The 18,122-nt window shown below is 43.8% G+C and overlaps 1 protein-coding gene and 1 long non-coding RNA gene across 4 annotated transcripts in view; both read right to left on the bottom strand.

The window, feature by feature from the left end:
• LOC133904086 (uncharacterized) overlaps positions 1-14,892 on the bottom strand; it is a 43,326-nt gene extending 28,434 nt beyond the window's left edge. For 2 of the 3 annotated variants that reach the window (XM_062345563.1, XM_062345561.1), the window contains exon 1: positions 14,531-14,892. In XM_062345563.1, coding sequence (XP_062201547.1) covers positions 14,531-14,581 — 51 coding nt within the window. In that variant the 5' untranslated portion in view covers positions 14,582-14,892. Of the gene's footprint in view, positions 1-14,459 lie in introns of all 3 variants that reach the window. The other variant, XM_062345562.1, reaches the window with a different exon arrangement.
• On the bottom strand, positions 944-2,049 carry LOC133903020 (uncharacterized). Its single transcript, XR_009907187.1, has 2 exons — positions 1,512-2,049; positions 944-1,435 (listed from the first exon to the last, which is right to left on the bottom strand). It is a non-coding gene; the product is annotated as an uncharacterized LOC133903020 (long non-coding RNA).
• Positions 14,893-18,122: the final 3,230 nt, after the last annotated feature.

Below are 18,122 nucleotides of genomic sequence, written 5' to 3'. Positions count from 1 at the left end.
CAAAATATTGTACAAAGACATGTAAATGTCTAGAGACGAGAGCTATCAGGTGCGGCAACACCATTTTAGCCCCAGAAATAAATGCAAATGCTGATATAGATAAAAGAAAAGGTAAACGTATATGCGCTTTATTTAAGCATCTCAGGTCAATCAATCTTATAAACTCCTCGAGATTACAACTGGGTTTGAGTGTTTAACAAACAACAGAGATTCCTAGAGTACCAAGACACATAGATTTGCAGCTCAGCCAATTCTTTCCATCAAGCTTTAATAATTGGATTTCAAGGACTGTAATTGCAAACCTCACACAGCTTACTCTAAGTCACTTGATTTACAAAAGCAAGCACATCAGCTACTAGTTTGGTCAAGCTATTTCATAACAAAAGCAATAGAAATGCGGCAATGGTGCGCATAATTTGTAGTTTGTTTTCAATAGGACAGATCAAAATGTGCAGTTTGTATTGCGCATGAGAGAATCCCCGTGAAGGAAAATTAGTGCAGCAAAACTGCTCAATATTCGTCTTAAATGCCCACTACAAGACCCTTGAAACTACCACTCTCTATACTTATGTAAGGAAGCCCTCATGAAAACCCATGCAGGTTTCCTCGGTAGTCAGTGCAATATGCATGACTTGGGTATACATGTCTATCAATCAACAATACAAAGTGGTTCAACCATCAAAGTGACAGATGCATATGGTCCGTCCCCCCTCCCCCCTCCAACAAAGAAAAAACAGGAGGAAGGCACCAAAAGGGACCCATGAAAGCCACCCATGCTTCCTCCTTGCAGTTCATGTTGCGCCCACAACCAAACATCTCAATCATCTAGCACTTCGCTTGCAGAGTAACAAGTCATGCACTGAAATATGCAGATGTATGCATATTGAACAATTCACATAATATGAAATATGTATGCCACAGGAACAACACTAGGACAATAATATGCAAAGAGGAGTTCCAGTTATTCCTCCAACCTTTGATGAGACAAATGTTGTTTTAACTCTTCGAACTGGGCCACCTTTTCTCAATGTAAGGTGCGATGTGGTCCTCCAAATTGAGAAAATAAACAAAAAAACACAAAACACAACAAAATGACTTATTTGGAACCAAACAATAAGAATTTTGTGGAATTGAATATTTTTCTTACTTTCAACTCTTTACCCTTTAGCCATTTATTCAGATTGGAAGACAATGCTTCTGATCTCGCAGCAAGCTTGACATCAAATGTATTCCTACAAAAATGAACGAATCCAACAAGTCTTGCATCCATATTAAAGACAACGGTACCAATGACCCGCTGCCTATGTTCAGAATACAGTTTCTTTGAAGCTTCAGTAAAATACGCTTTCCTCCAAAATGGAGATGGAAGACAAATTGTTTATCAAACCCGGTCATTTCCTTTCCATTTGCATTGATGCATCTGCAAGAAGGGAAACTGCCAATAACAAATGTACAATTAATAACCGTTTTAAATCGAACTTGAAGAGGTAGAATAAAGTAAAGTGGCATACATTATTTTACTGGCAAATGAGAAACGTTTTTTGTATTGTGTCACAAGAGTAAATGCAGTCTCATTATTGTTGGGAATCGGGGTGGTCCTAATACCCACTAGGTTGAGGACCTAAGCTAGCCTAACTCATACGAGTCAGTTAGCCCCTTTTAATTTCTAATAACTTAGTGCACTGGGTCCTTTTGACGGCAGAACCATCTTCTCACTTTTGAGTGGCCGAGCCTATCTTTAGATGAAGCTGGCTTTCGGGTGGCACTGCCAGCCTTCAAATGAAGCCTAGACCCTTATGATCCCAGGTGGCAGAGCCATCCTTCAGATGGATCAGTGATCCCGGGTGACAGAGTCAACCTTCAGATAGATCACAACTTAATATGCACTATGTACTTAGAAACTAAGGGCCTAACTAGGAGGCTACTACTTACAAGAAGATACTCTTTATTACATGACCAAAAATATTGAATAGAGTACACAATACTCTTTGATTGATGGCTAACCTAGCACTCACCCTTCTCTCTTACTCTCCTAGCTCTCATCTACCATGCTCATACTTATGTGTATATCATGAAGTAGTGACACCCTCTATATATAGGCATTCAAAGCCGTTGGATGACTGACACTTGGCAAGATTATAGCCATACCATGCTACAAATATCTAGTTTCTAGAAAGTTCATATAAAATATCCCCATCTAGATAATTCTAATTTTACCATGGAAAAAATAGTTCTAGAAGCTTCATAAAATATCTTGGATCATGAATACGTGAGAGAACTTTAGAATTTGCATACCTTGCTCTTTTTCAACAATTATCTTCAGTGATTTGACCGTATTCAGCCTTCAGCCAATCGCCATGTGGAACCTTAGCCACCATGAGGCTCATCACCCCGCTAACTTTAATCATGGTAGTATCATCTGTCTCAGTACCATTCGAGAAAAGAACTGATACCTTCTCATATTCGAACCGAGCAAAGAACGAATGCATAGATACAATGGTAAAATGATCATAGACATGGACCACAAATACATTGCCATGCACGATCTGCTCTTCCTTGACTTGGGTGTTATCCTGGCATTCCTCCTTTTTCACCAAAGTTATCAATACTATAGAGCGAGAAACCTTCGCAAAGAGAGAATCCAACTCCTCACGCTAAACTTCAATCTGAATTTACGACAAAATTTAGAGGGGAAAAAGGATAAAATTAGGCACACAATGAAATCGAAAATTCTTAGAAAAGTTTTAGGGGAAAAAAGGGATAAAATCAGGCACATGATGCACTTGAAATTCCGGAAAATTCGGTTTGTGAGCCAACATTTTCATCAATTACAGACTTACAGCCAATTCATGATGGGACAGGCAATCGATTTGCAATGGCGGCGACCAGCGAGGTGGCATGTGAGGAAAGGGCGTGGGTGCGAGTGTGATTTGGGGAGCTGTGGTGGTGACGACCGACCCGTAGCTAATTTGGGCAAGCTACAGTGGCAACGGCGGACGAGAAAGCGGGTGTAGTGAAGTGACGTTGCAATATCCCTAGTCGGCCAATGGCGAATGGGAGGAGGAACACACTCTCATTGGTCCTCCTATGGCTTGCTAGGCTGCGAGCAGCTTGCTACCTAGCCGGTGCACTACACGAGTTCCATGGGTGTATGTCTGCCCGCTTGGCCACAAAGGAATGCGGATCGATCAGGATAGGAGTGCTCATCTTCGTTACTGGTTATGAAGTGCCATGGAGCTAATTAAATGGTTTGGTTGGTCCGTATTTTGGTCTTTGATTGGGTCAGTACCGTTCGCAATCAACAGTGCGGACTGTCAGTGGGTAAGTAATGGAATCATGCTCAACAGTGCGGACTGTAGATGTTGATTTGATAAATTTTACAGACCCACCAATACACATAAATTCTAACTTGCATGGGGTAACTACTCATCACAGTTTTGCTAGCTACAGGGAGCACAATGTAATAAGGACACGTCCTGGTGCATGTACGTACTCGCTGCTCGCCAAAAAAGTATTCGGCAGGTGTACATCACTGAAAGTTGGCGGAACAAAATGTCTTCGTGAACAAACACGATGAGAGCATATTCACACGAATGGCTTAAGATTGGAGAAGCAGTAGAGAGGAAGGAACGTAAAATATATGGATCGTCAAAAAATTCATTGTCTGGTTTGGTAGCCAGGGGCCTGTATTTATAGTGTTATTCGGGGTATAAACATATAAGTATGCCCTTAAAGAGATAACGGTACAAGTTAGCACCATACTGCAGGGATTCAGGACCGATCGAACTTACACAGTCTGATCTCTAATAAAAATACTTTTACACCTACCTAGAAGATATTATCTATTATGACAAATACAGTAGTGCAAGCAACCTTAAGGGTGCAATGTTGAGCCGGTCATCAATTGTGGCACGACGCCACACTGTCCCGGATATCAGGTGGCCTCCACTTAGCACCATATTGCAGGGATTCAGGACCGGTCGAACTTACACAATCTGATCTCTAGTAAAAATACTTTTACCCCTACCTAGAAGATATTATCTATTATGATAAATACAGTAGTGCAAGCAACCGTAAGGGTGCGATGTTGAGCCGGTCGTCAATTACGGCACGACGCCACACTGTCCCGGATATCAGGTGGCCTCCACTTGCATGTTGAGCCGGTCGTCAATTACGGCACGACGCCACACTGTCCCGGATATCAGGTGGCCTCCACTTGCACTAGAATATCAGGGTGACCCTCACTTGCATCAGCATTAACTGCCGGTCACTTCGTGTCAAATAACTACAAGGGGTGTCTTTATTTGGTTTGATGATCTTCGGTTTTGCATGAGCTTTATGTGATTTGAATTGATTTGGAATTTCATTTGACCATATTGATTATGGACTAACTAGAATTGGAGTTGGAGATATGTGTTTGCTTCTACAGAACCAGAAGTAACACCCCAAAAATCTAGTCGATGAGGATGGAACCAAGGCATGTCTATAACCGTGGACATGGCTATATATGTAGATTAAGACTCTGCGGAACTTGTACATCTAGACCCACACGAAATGGCCCCAACGTCACCCAAGGGATCCTGGCAACTGGGAACCATAACAGAGAGACTCTCCGGCTAGGGGGGAGTACTATCCTGCCTAACAGGTCTGGACCATTCCGCCAGAATTCTAAGATTTAGCTCTGGGACCCTATAGTAGTATTGGGTGACCACCCGACCCCCTCGCAAGGCAAAGGCTAGTGGATTGCCCTCCCAAAAGAACAATAACTCATCCTTTGTCACTTCCCCGATCTCCAACAATATTCATACCCCCCCCCTAATCAGTCAGATATTTAAGCCTCGCCATAGAGGCTGTGTGCTTAGTACAATAAGGCAAGGGAACATATACGATGCAAACTCAGTCCTTAAGCGGCTGGGGCAAGCACCTTCAACCACCTCCACCCAAAACACACTCTATCTGCCATAGATACTCCACTTGGGGATTTCCAGATCATCCCTTGGCATAGTACGCAAGGTACCTCCCGTCTCACCCCTGCCAACAGCTTTACCATTTTTCCCCGCCCAACGCACACAACCAAGAGATACAAAGCCATCACAGATACAAAGCATAAATGAAATGTGATGGTACATAAATGGAAGCAGTATCTCATGCAAGCAAGCTAAGCAGTTCTATAAGCATAAATAAATCCTAAGCATGAATATATACTAGGATCATATGCTAACAATGGTACAAACAGGGACTCAATCAATCAAGGCAGTGGCTCAATCAACAGGTCATGCAATCAAGGGCTTAATCAATCAACAACAGTAAATTAAAGTAAAGCAGGTGTGAATACTATTCATCTACGCAGAAATATTAGGATAAATATGGTCAAGGGATTAAAAGGGCATGCTTGATACTCTTCCTCACCTTCCTCAAACTTTGGCTGGTACTCCAGGTCTTCCTGATCTTCTTCAACCTAGTCTTGGTCTATGCATTACGATTTACGACAGAAATAAATAAACATATACTAAAGAGGAATTTAAATTCAAATACAAATACAAATGGAAGACCCAAAAGAACTCCAAATGCAATTTAACATATTTTTATTGGTTAGAGTACAATTTTAGAAAATTAATGAAGTTGGTTTCACATTTTTAGAACTTCAATTTGAATTAGTTATGAATTTTCAAAGGTTTAAATGTTTTCTAAAATTATCAGGGAATATTCCCTGTCTTTTCTTTTTCTCTGATTTTTCTCGGGATTTTCTGGAATTAACCGGCTGACATGTGGGCCATGGCTGTCATTGACTATGCGACTGGATAAAGCTGTCACGTGGTGGACCTGGTCTACGGTGCATGGACCAAAGGTGAGATGTCTCTGTGGTCCACCATAGACCGGCTTGCTGTGGACTAAAGGAGGGTGAGACCGGGCGACGGATGGCAGGTGGGGTCTGTGGGACCCACTCAGCCTTGACTCAGGCAGGGGCGGCAGCTGCATCAACGGATCGGGTCTGAATCCACAGCTAGGACGATCTACATGAGTGGGAGATCCTCAGTCCAAGCCATCATGGTGGTGCGGCGGTTAACCGTCGCCAGAGTTGAGCAGAGCGGTGGCGCACGGTGAAGTCTAAACTTTAGGACTGAGAGGTAACCCTTATGCGAGATGGATTGGCTGCTTCCAGAAGATTCTCGCACTAGGTGGCTCGACGTCGCTCTCAGATCGTACGGAGGAGGCGCAGGTGCGGCAAAAGCAAGAGAGAAGAGAGACGCGGGAACGGCTTGTCAGAGCGGGACACGGGCACGGTGCTGAGCAATGCCGTGTGCGCTGCGTTAGCTCCTGGCGGGAGGTGAGGGATGACGCAATAGTCCCCAAGCCAGCTCGTCAGCGAAAGAAGGAGAGAGAGAGAGTGAGTGATTGGGCCGAAAGAGAAAGAACCAGTGAGAGAGAGAGAGAGAGGAAAAGATGGATGCCGGGCTTGGCATCGGGCTTTAGGTATGATTAGGTTTTGGTCCATAGCTTTAAGATTTAAACATTATTTTGCTATTTATTTAAAAGAGCAAATTTGAATATGAACTTTAGGGTCAATTCAAATCAAAGTAAAAATTCAAATGACAAAACCAATTAAAAATCCAATGCTCAGTAATGCAATACTCTAAAAGCCCCACCTATGAAATGACCATGAAACTTAGAACACTTCCGCTACTGCGGTTTGTGGTGTTGAATCCACGTCCTCTGATTTCACTCCGCCGTGAACCTTGGATCTGAGATGGACGGACAAGATTTGATGGTACAGTACTTCTCTTACCAATACTTTCTACATGCATTTGCATTGCTACATTACCGGGTGCAATTACTGTTCACCATCTCGCGGATTATTGTTCCCACTGTGACTTCACAGATGGTGCTATCATCATACCAACCCACGGTAGCACTACTACTAGAAAGATGGTGTGGCATTACCACGCCAAATAGCCCCATCGCTGATAATGGTTGATTATTAAACAAAGCCTTCATAAAGCTATTGGAATCGAACTCTTCCATAGCACCGCCTACCATCCTCAAACCAATGGTCAAATAGAAAGGGTAAATCAAATACTTGAAGACATGTTGTGAGCTTGTGCTCTCACGTATAGAAAGAAGTAGAAGTTCTCATACAACATCAGCTATCAATCCAATATTAAAATGTCACCTTTCAAAGCTCTCTATGGAAGAAGATGCCGAACACCGTTGAATTGGTCCGAGTCTGCCAAAAGAGCTTTTCTAGGCCCAGATTTGATCAAAGAGGTAGAAGAACATGTCCTAACCATTCACAAGTATCTTCTCACAGTTCAATCTCATTAGAAGAGCTATGCCGATCGTCATCGGCGTGAGCTTGTATTCAAAATTGGAGACTTCATCTATCTCAAGATCTCTCCTCTCAGAGAAACGTAACGTTTTCAAATAAAAGGAAAGTTGACGCCACGTTATGTTGGTCCTTTCTGAATTATTGCCCGACGAGGCAAGGTTGCCTATTAATTGGGTTTACCTCCATCCCTCTCTGTTGTGCATAATGTGTTACATGTCTTGCAATTGAATAAATGTCTTCGAGTCCCAACCGAAGCCATTGAAGTTGCAACTTAAGACTTGCGACTGAATCTATCTTATTGCGAGCGACCAATTCGAATTTTGGATGATTTAGAACGTAAGACCAGATGCCAATCCATAAAATTTGTCAAAGTGCAATAGAATAACCACACGGAGGATGAAACTACTTGAGAGCGTGAGGATCAAATCCGCTCCAATTACCCTAACCTATTTGGAACATTGTGAGTACCATCCCAAATCCCTCTTTACCTTCCCCTTGAAGTAGTCGAATCTTGGGACGAGATTCTTTTTAGGGAGGGAGGGTTGTCACATCCCAAAATCCTAATCTAGGTAAAGAGAGCATAATCACCTTAGTATTATGTTTTGCGCAAATTCCGTCGCATGTATAGTTGTACTTGTGAGCGAAAATGGTCTAGAGCTAGTTAGAAGTACCCCCTAGGCTTTGGAAAAGAATAATAGAATGAGAAAGGGAAAAAAGGAAAAAGGAGACCAGGTGTTCAGCACCAAACCACCCCTTGCAGTCTAACTGAGACCACCCGCGATCTGACCGCCAGGGCGCAAAAGGTTTTAAGCACAAGACCGCCCCTCGCAGTCTAACCGCCAAAGCGCAAAGGGTTTTCTACTTAAGTCATCAAGCGACATTCGCTCTCTCTCTCTCTCTCTCTCGTTTATTTCTCTCTCACTCTCTTCCTAACTCAACCTTAGAGAGAGAAGGAGAGAATCATCCCTAACGTCCTTGACGACCGGAGATCGACGGAGAGGACTTCCTTGAGCTTCCCGAAGGCTTGCCCAAGATCTTCCCCCTCTTCTCCCTCGCTGGAGATGTTTTCACGCGAGTTCTTCCACCTCGGGCAAAATCACCTCCCTGGAGCCCGACCTACAAATTGGAGCTTCCCTGGAGTTGTCTAATCCAATAGAAATCTTCCCAACGCCGAGGTGAGCCTTCCCCTACCTTTTTTCCATTGATTCCAAGCTCTAGCCAATCGCTGTTTTGGTTTGAATCGAGAAACCCAAGCTAGACCCGAGTTCTAGATCTCTTTAATGCAGTTCTTCGAGTTTGGCCCATAGCATGTCGTCCAAACCACCCTAGAAACACTCATCTAGTCTCATGGAGCGTTTTGGTACCCTTCGTGGTTGAAGGCAATGTCGAAGCCTTCGCAGGCAAGTTTGCCGAGTGGCGCCAGTAGGGCCTAGTGGTGAGTGGTCTGACCGCCACTAGGGCCGGATTGACCGCCAGTTGAGGCTAAGTCGGTTCAAAATATCAGTCAAACTCCACAGTCAGGAATCAGACCACCATTAGGGCTGGTCTGATCGCCAGCCACGGTCTGATCGCCAAACATCCGGTCCAACCGCCAGGCCTACTTAGTACCAAATTCTTCTCTACTCGATTCCTACGGTCCGACCACCATATCCCCGGTCCGACCGCCAGCTGTCTAGTACCTAGTGAACTTAGGATGTCTTAGATGAGGTTCAAACTTTTCATAGCTTGTGTCGTTGGTTTTTGTTTACGAATGCTTTCGAGACGTGACACCTTCCATGTCGCTCACAATCATGCATCATAAGCATTTTCCTCTTCCATCATTTGTTGGTTTATTTAGTGCATTCTTGATTGTTTAGAGAGTGACGCGCTGACAGTTCATGTGGTCGAAGCTGACACCAAACCAGAATTCATGAGCGAAGCACCAGAGCAATAAGGCAAGCATCTAAGCATATTCTACCTTATATTTTGGATCATGTGGAATGTAAATTGATAAATTATCGCCTATGTATGTTATGCATGCTAGCGAGCCTATGTTGGGTATGTGGGTAGAACCTATGTTCATGCATTACTTCTACCTTGAATTGTTGCTAATCCCTATCCTTGTTGCCTTGCCATAACACTGTGGTTGTCTAACTTAAAAGTTATTCGAGTTGCTTAGCAATGCATAGGTTCTCGGTAGAAGTCAAGGGGTGGTTCAACCATCGTTCGCAAGCCTAGGTCTTATTGATGTTCACAAAGATAATGATGTTGCTGGAAGATATGAGATCGTGAGAATGAGGCGAGATTTGGACAGGCAATAGGTATGGCTCGAGAACGGAGTCTTGGATGCTATAGGTCCGCCTGAGTCGTTTAAGAAATGACCATTGTTGTAGTTGGCCTTAACACTTTCCGTACTACCACATATTCATATAATAGACGGATGAGTCGAGTATCGTACACTGTGCTGATACTTTCCTTGCGGCCTTATGACGCGTAAGGGAAAAAGAATGGGAGAAGCAAGGTGGTGGGGAGCCGGAGGTGTCTGGGACACGCTCACAGTAACCCCTGTGCTATAGGGGTATGTGCAAGTGGATAGTTCTGGGTACAAGAAAGGTTGTTTCGAAGGCCAAGAGGATGGACCCAAGTCGTGTGGGTAAAGATGTACCCCTGCAGGGTGTTAGAACAATTCGAATTGCCACGCTCTCAGTCATGAGCATGCTTCTATCCATTTGCAGCAGTCATAGAGTCCAAAATGGGATGATGTATGGTATGTTGGGAATTAATTGGTGATGACTATTGATAAGATAAGATGGTTCTGTTACAGATATGTTTATGTTATGGATTTTTGGATAGAAGGGTATATGTGGTTAAGTGTAGATGCTCACACTTTTGTGTCAAAATTGCTTTTGCATGTGAATCTACCTAACCTTGTGGCCAATTCCTTGGTAACTCATCCAGATGCATAATCCTTGGAGTCGAGTTATTATATGTACCCATTACGAATTAAGTCTTGCAAGTACATTCGTACCCACGCTGCTTTTACATGTACTACAGGTTAGGAGGAGCTTGTGTTTGGTTACTTCACGCCCGCCGATGTAGGTGATGGCCAGTAGTGCAAACTACTCGAGTGGCGAGGTTTTAGGGTGATACCTCAGGGCAAATGGCTTCACCCATCTTTTATTGTTCATAGACTTGTTAGTCCACTGCGTAGTATCTCTAAGCAGTTAGGAGGTTAAGTTTTGCTTTTGTCATCCTAGCATACATTTCTGTAAATGGATGAAAATCTATAATAACCTAAAGACTTGTAATACAATCTCATTACTCGCTCTTTATTATACTTTGATGTGATGGATCCTGTTGTAAAGGCTCTTGTTCCGATCTTGAATATAAAACACTTGCCGAAACTACCAAGATTGAATTCTGGTTAATCATTGTGGTCGTGATTGTGTAAATGATTGTGTCCTAATGATTAATTAGAATACAATTTAAACAATTACTCATACGAAGGGTCTCCTCCTCCTCACCGGATGATGACGTAGGTGTGAGAGGCGTGGCCGGAGAAGACAACAGTGGAGGCGGTGGTGGAGTCGACAGCGGCGGTGACATTGGAGGGAGAGAGGGTGAGAGTGATCGATTGTGAGAGCTTGGGATCGAATGTGAAATATTTAAAAGTGCTCGAGAGAAGACGAGCAGGCGAGCGTGAGAAAACATATAGATTTTTTTATATCACTACCGGTTATTAAAGACACGTCTTTTGATGAACTAATATCACTGTCGGTTCTGGTTCATATAATAAACCAGCATGATAATCACTATCACTACCGGTTCTTGCTGGCTCGGCTTTTTATATACACTAAAACTTATGAATCGGTAGTAATATATTATCACTACCGGTTATTACTAAACCGAAAGTGAAAGAAGAGCAAAGATGACTCTTTCTGTGGTAATAAATATTAATTGAACAGCAAGTAATGCAGCATGATGCTTTGAAAAGGCAAGATACACCCATGCCCATGAGAAAAGATATATTAGCTAAGGATGCTTCCAAATTCCGGTTTGACATTTCAGGTTGGAGGGAATGCCACACACTTGGTAACTCCGTCTGAAATTATATCAGGCACTCCCTCTTTTGCTGAAAACAAACGATGTCTCTAAATCTGATTGGAAACATTCAAGATGCTTCTGGTAGCAGCTCTTGGATTGTAGAAGTGAAACGAAAACATATTGATGAGAGTAAACCAGATCAAAATTCAGAACTTTGAGGAGGACACGGGACCTGTGCGGCAGCTCGCAGAGACCAGAGGTCACAGGATCTTGTATCTCTGTCGGTTTAAACATGATTTTATCAAGTTCTCCCCTTTCACTGGGACATGAGGCATGGGTGGCTGACCGGACAGTGAGGAGCAAGGGCAGATGGTGGTAGCGCAAGGCAACACTGCGGCCGCGCGATTCGGGGACACAGGGGCGACGGGGGGCGCACGCTGCAGAGGAAGCGGTAGCGGTGCCGAGAGGGAGCTTTGGCGCAGCACACAAAGCAAGAGATGGCGGCACAGAGGTAGGCCGCGAGCCAGGGGTTGGATCGACGCAGACGACGTTGGAGGTGGAGGGGGCCACGGGTGCGAGACACATGAAGGAGCAAGGGAGAGACGAGGAAGGGGAGAGGCGGAGTAGCAGCAAAGCCTTCGGGCGCAGGGATGAGAAGTCATTGTCGCGATGGGGGCTTCAGGCTCGAGGGAGAAGCCCAACGTCGAGGGGAGGACGATGACGAGAAGGCAGCTCCAAATTGTAATACCAGGAAATAGCTAAAACTCGACAAGCATGATGCTTGGTAAGGAAACACAAGCACAACAACTACATTTTCGTGTTCTTATCCAAAGTGTGATCTTTTACATGAACTTTAAACCTATGATTGCAAAGAAAAGGGAGTCTTTTTATAATTTTCACAAAGTACTCTTGTGCCGGATTGATGAGGAGACAATTGAAAAGATTGGAACTTTGTATAGATTTTGGAGAAAAAGATTAGGAGAGAATAGTAGATACCTTCATAGTTGATGTCGGCCGGGGAGAGCGTCACGGTGGACAACAGCAGGATCACAGCGAGCAGGCCAACAACCAGCACCGCATCCACATCACCCACATCGCCACAACCAACAGATTAGATTCGACGAACAAGCAAAGATGAGGAACGAACTAGTCCATAGCTCCAAAGTACAATTCTGCCACCGTAGTAGAGAAGAAGCAGAGCTCACGAACCTCTACCGGCCAAGAAAGCAAGAGGAAGAGTGTGAGGGTGGGTAGTGAGGGCAGGGCAGGGCAGGTTTCAGCCATTGACTGTCACTACGGCCGACCCTACTGCTATGCCATTGGCACCACCACGAAATCAGGAAGACTTGACGCACTATCATATGTGCTACCCATCGTTGGCCATCTACGCGCCACCTGTGCGGCACCTCAGTGCTGGAGCTACCGCTTGCGTCGATAGAGGGTCAATGCCCGCCATTACCCATGTTGGCTTGACCGTAGGCGTCCCACGTGAGCAAGCCACGGTTGGGGAAAGGGCGGTGCGGCGGTGGAGAGGAGGGGACGTAGAGTCTGGCGCGTAGGGCGTCTGGGATAGGCAGCGATCCAGAGCGAGGCCACGACAGAGGAGTACGTGGGACCTGTGCGTCAGCTCGCAGAGACTAGAGGTCACATGATCTTGTATCTCTGTCAGTTTAAACATGATTTTATCAAGTTCTCCCCTTTCGCTGGGAGGCGAGGCATGGTGGGCTGATCGGACAGTGAGGAGAGGAGTTCGCAGAGTGGGGCAGTACCAGGTGGAGGAAGGGATAGTGGCAGCGCAAGGCGACGCTGCGGCCGCGCGATTCGGGGACACAGAGGCGACGGGCGACGCACACTGGGGAGGAAGCGGCGACAATGCCGAGAGGGAGCTTTGGCGCAGCACACAAAGGAACAGACGGTGAGCCGGGGGTTGGATCGACGTAGACAGCGTTGGAGGTGGAGGGTGGCGCGACACATGAGGGAGCAAGGGAGAGATGGGGACAAGGAGAGGTGGAGTGGCAGCGGGGCCCTCGGGAGCGGGGAGAAGTCAGTATCGCGACGGGGGCTTCAGGCATGGGGGAGAAGGCAACGTTGGGGGGAGGACGACAACGAGAAGGCAGCTCGGTGCACGGGTTCTTTCTTCATCTCTGTGACCAGGAGAGGTGAGGAGAGGAATATCGCTGTGGCGGCGGGTGCTCTAGAGGGTTCCAGGACGCACTATGGAGACCGGCCCATCACCGCCAGATCGTGATCCTACGGCCATAGATTTCTTGCCAACGTAGCTCAACCAAGGGCCGAGAATCCGAAGAGACTTAGATTGTAAAGACTAGAAAATAGCGCGCCATTGGCGCACTGTATGGCCCGTCGCTAAGGCAGGAATATGATTGGTCCAAATAGTGCAATGAGTTAGTTAGCAAAAGTAGTGCGATGAATGATAATGCGCTGCAAAAAGATGAAAGTGATTTGAAACAGAAACTAAACACCAAACCTATGCCTCCGTGGACTATTCATCTTCTTTTCCCTATACTCCTTGATGTCTTCTGCGGTCTAGCAAGCATATACCAATCAGCATGTACACATTTTATTCCTCAAGGATTCATTCACTATTTGGTCAAACTATGTACATGAGAAATGGAAAGTACCTGGTGATCATTCTGGTGGAGAAGTATAATTCATCTATTAGATACTTTCAAAGGAATTGCAACAGTTCAAATAGGCAATGGAGAAACAATCCACAAACAATGTGGATTCCACATTATAATTTTGGATATTCTACTGAACACAACCTTTGAAAGGATATGACAGCGATTCATAAGAATATGAGTACTGGAAGGCTAATTAGACATCTTACAGAGTAGCCAGAAACTAAGTTCAAGAAAATGCATGACATATATCAAGTTATTCATATAAAAAGAAGTTGCAGTCTATCCAATACTGGCACAATTAGAGAAAAAATTCATCAAGGTCTACTGCACGTAGCTTTTAGTACTATCATCAAGATATGTTTATAGCAACAATTGTCAATAAAGAAACAGCAGTGGAATAGAAGGACTATTGCATTTGAACAGAAATAGAATTAGAAAATTATGCCATGCGGTTAAAAAAATTAAACCTTATGAACATAGAGTAGACAGAACTCATTGAAAAACATGGAGTAGAAAGCAAAGCTTTTGAATCAGATACCTGTGTCACATTTAAGAGAGCCTGCCGGAAGTAGTCGGTGAAGTGGAACATTTTTTGTCATTCTTCGCACTGTATAGCTTATATGGTTTTTGATCCACCGTTTAATCAACAATGCTATGACCACAGGGTTTCGTCAATCCTTCTATCTTGTATGCATAAAGGTTTGAAACAGTTACATAATAGCTACTATTTTCAGGCTCCACATGGAGCAAATACCAGCCCGTCCAATCATGTCTACAATGCAAACATGGTGTTCTGGTGTTGGGATAATCCCAAATTTTTTTGACATAAGGTGGTAATACTTCCACCCTTTATCAATAAGTCCAGAGTGACTGCAAGCTGACAAAAGAGCAGTAAAAGTGTTTTTTATCTACCTGATGAAGTCTACTGTTTTATTACCCTCTCCAGCCAAAGTTTTTCTTTGACCAGTTGGGTTTTGCCATATAGGAGACAAGGCTCACAAGACTTTTAGGAAAACTTTGCTGTTGACATCATTCGGCTGAGCAAAGCACTCAAACCGTACAACTATAATTTCGGGGTAGTATGTTATGAGCCATATTATACTCTACTATTCTCAGATGGAGTTTATATGTAGACACTAATTTGTAAGTTGGAATTGATGAATCTTGTTTTTTAAATAAGATAGATACTGTATTGAGACAATGAGACTCAACTATAGCGTTCTATACCTACCAGATAGTTCACCAATCAGTCTATTTGCTATGAAACATGTAGGAACGAGAATGGCGACTAGAGGGGGGGTGAATAGGCGCCTCGACAAATTTCTTTCGAAATAGATGGCCTTTTCCTATTTCTCACCCAACGCACCTCGAAACGCTCAAGCGGAAGCAAAAGAATTAAAAAGACAAAGCAAGAAGACTACGTCCATGGCAACATGACTCCACAGATGGAATATAAACCATAGGTTCCATTCAGGATCATTCCATGTGTCTTTGTACACAAAAACTCGCAACTTCCAAAGAAACTAGATAAGATGGACACCGAACAAGGTTATCCTCCAAGATGATAGTCTAATGGCAAGGGGACTCAAGACCCGCTCAAATACATGAGTATATGAGTATTTAAGCCACTAGCATCAAGAAAAATAACCCTGCAAAGGTGAAATATTGCAGCTCAAAGAAAAAGATCACCGGGCAAGAAACCTCTCCAGGTTGATGATCTAGAGGTAAGGGTACTCAAGACCCATGAGCATACACTCGTATGTGAGTTTTTATGCCTCTAGCAACAAGAAGAATGATCTCACAAGGTGCTAAAATTTCAGCCCAAAAACCAAAACGAAAATCAAAACCAAAAATCGAAAAACTTGTAGTGCACTCCTACCTACCACCGAGGGTATTTTAGTCCATTTTCTTCTCCATTCATCGGACGGCCGCAGCGCCTTCACGACTTAGCTTCGCCTCGATGCAAGCTTCGCGATGGTGCCACATACTCCTCCAGTCCTCCCACGGTTTTGAGGCCAAACCGCCGAACCGCTTGCACGCTTCTCAAAGCATGACTCACCGTCTTGCTTACACCTTAAGCAAGCGCTTCGATGTCGACGCGTGTACTCTGTCATGCAATCCTGATCGCCGGCAAGTCTCTCCTGCTCCCGATCCTTCGGGCCGCCTTGTTACTTGCACCGGCTTCCCCTTCGCTTGACTTTGTCAACACGCCGTCTCCATCCGCCTTCAATGCTTTGCTTGACCTCCACGTGTTCAGCTAGGATCACCCTAGACTCCGCCCGGCCTCCTTGATCGTCTGGCACCAAGCACTCCGCTTGGCCCCGATCATCCCGCCGTCGACCGCCAAGTTGCATCCATCACCTACACACCATGAGACAAGTAAACACATATCTCCAACTCCAATTCCAATTAGTCCATAATCATTATGCTCAAATGAAATCTCAAATAAATTCAAATCACATCAAAGCTCATGCAAAACTGAAGATCATCAAACCAAATAAATTACAATGTCAATCACTCATCACAAGAAAACAAAGGCATATTTGAACTTGGTTTCTCAATCTCCCCCTTGATGAGTGCATTGACAACCCGCAAAGCACAAAGATTTTGGTTTGAAGAAATTACAACAAGATAAGCTCATCCAAGTGACCAAAAACTCGAGAAATAGCAAAATATGTCACTTGGCATAAGAAAGATTGCAAAAGCCCTAGGAGAGGTAAAGACAAGCCAAAAACCTCAAAAGAGCAAGAAAAACTCAAAAACCCAAAACACATCCCTTGTTGAATATTTGAGCATAATATCTTTTAGGCATATTTTCTCCCCCTTTGGCAATGCAAACATCAAGAATAACAGACTATGCAAAAGATGTGCAAATGAAATGCAAGCCTACAAAGCTTCACATATAGATCACAAAGCACTTACAAGAACTAGAGATGTCAAAGCACTATGATAAGTAAACAATATAACTCAAAGGCGCACAAAGTCTCGAAGTGAGTTCATGTCACAAGCACCGGGAGTGAAGCAAGTTTTGATCATGTTGTTCAATTATCCAAAAGATGTCACCACAAAAGCATCCACAGTTTCATGATCAGTGCAAAGATTAGAGAAACTAGTGTTATGTCAAGTTCAAACTAGGCAACCAAGTTCAACCCGACGGGCTATGCAAACACCCACATATCAATCCAAGCCTTAGTTTGACAACATGAAAAAGAACATTCTTAACACATTAAAAAAGCACAAGTTAACTTTCTCATTGATCATTTAACTATCCTCAAGTGAGTTTTAAGCAACCATGGGTTCACTTCTTTAGCAAACCACATGAAGCCTTAAGCCACTGTATTGGATTCAATTTTAGCTCAAAACTTGATCATTCATTTTATTAACTCAACATAGAATTTCAAGATGTGCAATTTTCACAAAGCCAAAACAAGTTGTGCCTTTGCGACACAAAAGAGCACATGCTCTCCCAAGGGTTAATCATGGGCTAAACATTTACATAGACAAAGGTCAAGGACCCCCAATCCGCTGAACTGAACAAAGCGGCCTAGCACAAGCTTTTCACAAAACTAGCCCTAATTTAAGCACTGATTAAGCTAAAGCAAATACTCAAGGGTGACAAGAGATCATGTTCATATTTCAAGTTTATTCTTTAGAAAAAAAACAAGCTTGCTCAACAGATGTTATGCCATGTTTCAGTAAGAGACTAAGTTTGCACAAATTGTTATACATCCACTACACCTAGCATAAATTCACAACTAGTACAAGAAAGTGCAAAGAATATATAAGTGAAGCTTGCTAACATGATTATATTACAAAATGCTATGCAATCCAAATGCAATTAAAGCAAGATAGAGTATGTACAAAGGCAACTCCCCCTCACACAATGCCATAGGGATGACACAAACCAAGCTCTCCCCTCAAAAAGGCAAACCTTGTTGCATCTAGAGGCTTGGTAAAGATATCGGCTAGCTGGTGTTGGGTATCTATGTAGCTCAACTCAATGTCTCCCTTCTCATTATGATCTCTCAGAAAGTGAAATCTCACATCTATGTGTTTGGTTCTGGAGTGTTGAACTGGGTTATTGGCTAAGCTTATAGCACTGGTATTGTCACACAAAAGTGGCACACTCT

Source organism: Phragmites australis, chromosome 21, assembly GCF_958298935.1.
Source record: "Phragmites australis chromosome 21, lpPhrAust1.1, whole genome shotgun sequence".
Classification (NCBI taxonomy): Eukaryota; Viridiplantae; Streptophyta; class Magnoliopsida; order Poales; family Poaceae; genus Phragmites; species Phragmites australis.
This window is presented reverse-complemented; position numbering and strand designations above follow the sequence as displayed.